Source organism: Centruroides sculpturatus, unplaced genomic scaffold (genome assembly GCF_000671375.1).
Source record: "Centruroides sculpturatus isolate CEXI.00-Female unplaced genomic scaffold, Cexi_2.0 scaffold4875, whole genome shotgun sequence".
NCBI classification, from domain to species: domain Eukaryota; kingdom Metazoa; phylum Arthropoda; class Arachnida; order Scorpiones; family Buthidae; genus Centruroides; species Centruroides sculpturatus.
In genome coordinates this window covers 1-5,534 of record NW_019388973.1, presented here as the reverse complement: position 1 = coordinate 5,534, position 5,534 = coordinate 1, and the positions used below count along the sequence as shown (strand labels likewise).

Sequence of the window (5,534 nt, the reverse complement as noted above, 5' to 3'; positions counted from 1 at the left end):
AATAAAATAAATATGATAAATAAAAGTTAACAAACATACTAAAATGATATACAATATAAAATAAATGCAGTAAACTTGAACATACGACCTCAAGAAACAAGAAAAACACTCCATGCAGGATGAGAAATGCAAACAAAATGGTGACAATTTTCGAAAAACTCTGTCTTAAACGCAATGATGCCATCTAGTAGGAAATACATTCATTAGACCTTCTGGAATCTTCTACCAGTCAGCACATTCTTCTAAGAAATGCCACAAAAGAATTTCAAGAGTTACCAGGAGTCGATCTATTGGCAAGTTGGGCATTTTAGCAGAAATTGAAAAGCTGATACATTGGCAGATTGGGTGTAAGTAAATAGGGATAGGGGAACACGCAACCAAAAATAAACAAATTTTATTTTAATTCTATTTTCCAGTTTTACACGAATTCCTTTTCCTACCAGTTCTTGAAGGTCATCGTTGGTAAGACTCTCACCAGAAACCTGCGGTAACTCCTCAATATCCTGCTCATCTACGTCTAGACCTGCTGTATCGATTAGGTCAACAATTTAGTCAACATAACAATACAGCAATAGGCTCTTCTCGTTGAGAATTTTTGGATACCTTCAGCCATAACTTCTTCCGCACTTCGTTCAAGCATTTATCGGTTAATCCTTGTCAAGCGATGCTGATATTGCCTATGGCATTCATGATGATATATTTTTTCTAAAATTGCATCAAACAAACATAGATTTAAAGAAAGTACACCTTTCTGCCACTTTTTTCTGATTGATTCGTGTTCATAAATAATCATATTATATACGAATCAGTGAAATGCTGTGATAATTTAAATCGGCATAAATTTTGAGCGTTTCTTAGGCTTCGAGCATACCATGTTATATCAAATCAGCATTAAGCTGAGTCTTACTGTATTTGTATTTGTTATCTTATGCACAAATATTGTGATTTAAGATGTTTTTTTTATAAATATATTTTTTTAAAAGCAGTGTTAAAGGTAGTTAGTGAAAAAAAAANGTGTGGGGAGTTGTAATGGAACGTTTGTGTAAGAAACAAAGACTCCCAAATAAACTAAGATTCTCCTATTCCCACAATGTTTTACCAGCAAATCTTATAACCAAAGAGAATCAAAGTTATATTCCATCACTTTTTGGCTAGCTCTGTTTGAACATCTATTGTGTAATATCTTCACAATGCTCTGCTAGACAAACACAGCAATCTGGTAGTGGCACCTATATAATAGATTTGCCATTCTTCAGTATCAACAATATTCAGTATTTTTATAACAACTTTATTTTTCTGTGATAACCAAATGATAAATTACATCACATCTTGTTGAAATTCCAAGTTGTCAGCCCATTTCATATCCAGTGTTTTGTTGTTAATAAATATATTATAATAATGTTGCTAATAAATATAAAAACTTACTTTTAATACAGTAGAGTATCGTTTATCCGAATCAATTGGGGACTGGGGTTGTTCGGATAACCAATTACGTATGAAAAAATAATTAACCTATCCCATGTTGAAATTTTTCTCCATTGCGTGTCGCTTCGCATTGAATTTTCGTGGATGTTAAGCCTAATGTAAACTTTTTAAAATAATAATCGTGGCTATTGTATCATTAAAAAAATTTTTTTTATTTTTTTACAAACAAAATAAATTTTATGGAGAATTTATAAAAATGAATTATTTTTCAGGAAGCCAAAAAAATGGCAGAGAAGAAGAAACTAATGATGAAAGAAGAGGAAAGTGAAGATGAAGATATGAGTGAAGAAGAAAGTGATGACGATGGTAACTATTTTTCAAATATTACATGATAATCTATTCTTCAGTTTTGATAGATTAAAGTGTATTACACCGACATTTTCTGCAAAATGTTATCGTTCTTGATTGACACTTGGTAACAGTATTAATTTCACATTTTAAAGAATATAACCCCTTTTTCTAATGTGCCACTGCAAAATGTCACTAATTCAAACATTCTTAATTCTTCAATTAGTAGAAAATGTGATACCAAATTCTATCAAAATTATATTTTAATTGAAAAAATATTATGTAAAATTATTTTTAATATTTAGTATATTTACTTATGATAAAATGACTTTCTAATGACTGTGGATCATAAGAAAAAATGTTTTCATTGAAAAAAAATGTGGATCATAAGAAATAAGTTTTATGATTTACAGATGAGGCTGTAATATATTAAATTTTCAAATGCAATTTGCATAATTTTAAGTAAAATACTTGTTTGCTCTAAGTAGTTTACTGCCATTTTGACTTAAAAATTGATTTTTCAAGATGAATTGGTCTAGACATTTGTGGCTTAATTAAGTGAATGAATTCAAAAATTGGTTAACTTGTGATGATGATGATAAGAGTATAAAGAAAATATAAACATTGGAGCCCTCTGTTACTTGTATGTTCTTGTCACACAACTGTGTGACCTAGGATTTTAGCAAGATGAACAGTGTAATATTAAGTGGAATATTATTATTATTATAAATATTATCTGGAATATTAAGTGTGGGGAGTTGTAATGGAACGTTTGTGTAAGAAACAAAGACTCCCAAATAAACTAAGATTCTCCTATTCCCACAATGTTTTACCAGCAAATCTTATAACCAAAGAGAATCAAAGTTATATTCCATCACTTTTTGGCTAGCTCTGTTTGAACATCTATTGTGTAATATCTTCACAATGCTCTGCTAGACAAACACAGCAATCTGGTAGTGGCACCTATATAATAGATTTGCCATTCTTCAGTATCAACAATATTCAGTATTTTTATAACAACTTTATTTTTCTGTGATAACCAAATGATAAATTACATCACATCTTGTTGAAATTCCAAGTTGTCAGCCCATTTCATATCCAGTGTTTTGTTGTTAATAAATATATTATAATAATGTTGCTAATAAATATAAAAACTTACTTTTAATACAGTAGAGTATCGTTTATCCGAATCAATTGGGGACTGGGGTTGTTCGGATAACCAATTACGTATGAAAAAATAATTAACCTATCCCATGTTGAAATTTTTCTCCATTGCGTGTCGCTTCGCATTGAATTTTCGTGGATGTTAAGCCTAATGTAAACTTTTTAAAATAATAATCGTGGCTATTGTATCATTAAAAAAATTTTTTTTATTTTTTTACAAACAAAATAAATTTTATGGAGAATTTATAAAAATGAATTATTTTTCAGGAAGCCAAAAAAATGGCAGAGAAGAAGAAACTAATGATGAAAGAAGAGGAAAGTGAAGATGAAGATATGAGTGAAGAAGAAAGTGATGACGATGGTAACTATTTTTCAAATATTACATGATAATCTATTCTTCAGTTTTGATAGATTAAAGTGTATTACACCGACATTTTCTGCAAAATGTTATCGTTCTTGATTGACACTTGGTAACAGTATTAATTTCACATTTTAAAGAATATTAACCCTTTTTCTAATGTGCCACTGCAAAATGTCACTAATTCAAACATTCTTAATTCTTCAATTAGTAGAAAATGTGATACCAAATTCTTGGAATAGATAAAACTGAAAGGATTACTTGTTTGACCACTGGATGATTAGATATTATGACCTGCATTGATTACAGGCCTATTTATCACTCAACTTTCTTTTTGGTGACCGTCTCCTTCTTTCTTCAGTAGCTTCCATCCTACTTTGCCAATTTACCTAATTAATCATCACTATGATTGTAAAATTACCATATACTGTAGTTAGAAACGAACCCCCAAGAAAGATGTTTATGAAGGGGGAAATGTCTCTCAGTTTACGAAAAAGTAAAAATCATTTGCAAGTTATAACATGGTACAATACTTAAAAACGTCTTAGTCTGTAGAAAGGTTTCTTTGTCATCTTCGACAGTATCGACATTGTCAAAAAATAAAGCAATCGAGAATTAAAAAATAGATTTCACTAATTATCAGTAATATAGCTACAAATTTTACCACTTGCGAGGTGCGCCCTATGCGTTTGCACCCTAGGTAGCCACCCATTCTCCCTAGTTATGTCACTGCTCTTTACAGATGTAATAAGTAATGGTTATAATGAATAAATCTTGCTGGTCCCCTAATGATTGTTTTAACTGAGTTCAACTGTATTAATTCTGGAGTAATGTATTACAGAAAGACATTGTAAGTTTCTGTTAGTTTTTATACTTATAAGGATCCTAAACTCTGCATTAATATGAATTTAATATAGTGTTATTTTTATTATTATGGACTATGCCTATTAATTGTTATATAAAATATGGAATTATTATATAAATAGATCTATAAAAATAAAAACTGATAACCCAAGTAATCTTAATTAAAAATTTTTTTTTTTTTTTAATAGATGATATGAGTGACATTGAAGTAGGAAGTGACGAAAGTAATATTTTGTATTCTTTAATTTTACTGGATGTTTTAATTTTATTTTATTAAAGTAAATAAATGAAATTTATTAATAGGTGATGAAAGTGAAGAGGAAGAAGAAGAAAGTGATGAAGACGATGATGACAGTTTAGATGAAGAAGAGGATACGAAAAAGCCAAATAAAAGCAGAGATTTAGGACAGTCATTTGCAGATAAGAGCATGAATAGCAAAACTCCAGTTAAAGCTTCAAACAAAACTCCTGCTAAAACTCCTAACAAATTAACTGTTCAACAGAATTCACAGAAAAAACAGATTGAAAATAAAACAGCCAAGACACCTAAACAACAAAATGTTTTTCAATCCAAAATGGAATTTTCTCCCTCGCCTAAAAAAAATGACGATAATTTAAAAACGCCTGCTTCGCTGAAACAATCAAAGGCTGCTGGTTCAGCAAAGAGAAAAGTTATAGAAATTGAAGAGGACGATGATGATGATGACGACGATGATGATGATGAGGAAGAGGATGATGATGATGATGAGGAGGAGGAGGAGGAGGAGGAGGATGAGGAAGAGGAAGATGATGATGAGGATGAAAAAGAAGCACCAAAACTTGTAAAAGCTGTAGAACCACCAGCAAAAAAGGCAAAAAGTGATGGTGAGTATTAAAATTAAATTTATAGGACTATAGCATATAATGAAAAGATTAGTTGTAAACACAATGTTTTAAGAATCACACATTTATTCAAGATTAAATTTTTTTTTTTACGCTATCTCATCTCTTTAACTCTTTAAATTAATTCATTAAGTTTGAATTGATTTGAAGACTGTTCCTTATTTGAATTTTATAAGTGATTATCTGAAAATGAGATAAAACACTTTAATATGTAATTTGATAATGTTCCTGACAAATTTTTCTATCTCGCAAATTGCTTCGCCAGTCCAATGCATTGAAAATTTTTGCTTTCCACATTAGTGTGGACAAATTTCATTAAGGGAATAAAAAAAAAAACACTTTCTGGTTTCTCATTATTTTTATTATTTGCTGTCAGTGTGAACTAACCTATGGAATGACTTCATTCTTTTATGCGACTGTAGAGGAAGAGGGCAACTAGTGTTACATACTGGTACACTAAGTCCACGAAAAACAAGAAACAAATAAAACTTGA

At 30.1% G+C, this 5,534-nt stretch overlaps 1 protein-coding gene across 1 annotated transcript; it reads left to right on the top strand.

Annotated features, from left to right (window-relative positions):
• Positions 1 to 3,261: 3,261 nt before the first annotated feature.
• LOC111617125 (nucleolin-like) lies at positions 3,262 to 5,049 on the top strand. Its single transcript, XM_023358458.1, has 3 exons — positions 3,262 to 3,298; positions 4,348 to 4,383; positions 4,463 to 5,049. Exons 1-3 carry the CDS (start codon positions 3,271 to 3,273, stop codon positions 5,032 to 5,034), a joined length of 636 nt encoding a protein of 211 aa, XP_023214226.1. The 5' UTR covers positions 3,262 to 3,270; the 3' UTR covers positions 5,035 to 5,049.
• Positions 5,050 to 5,534: the final 485 nt, after the last annotated feature.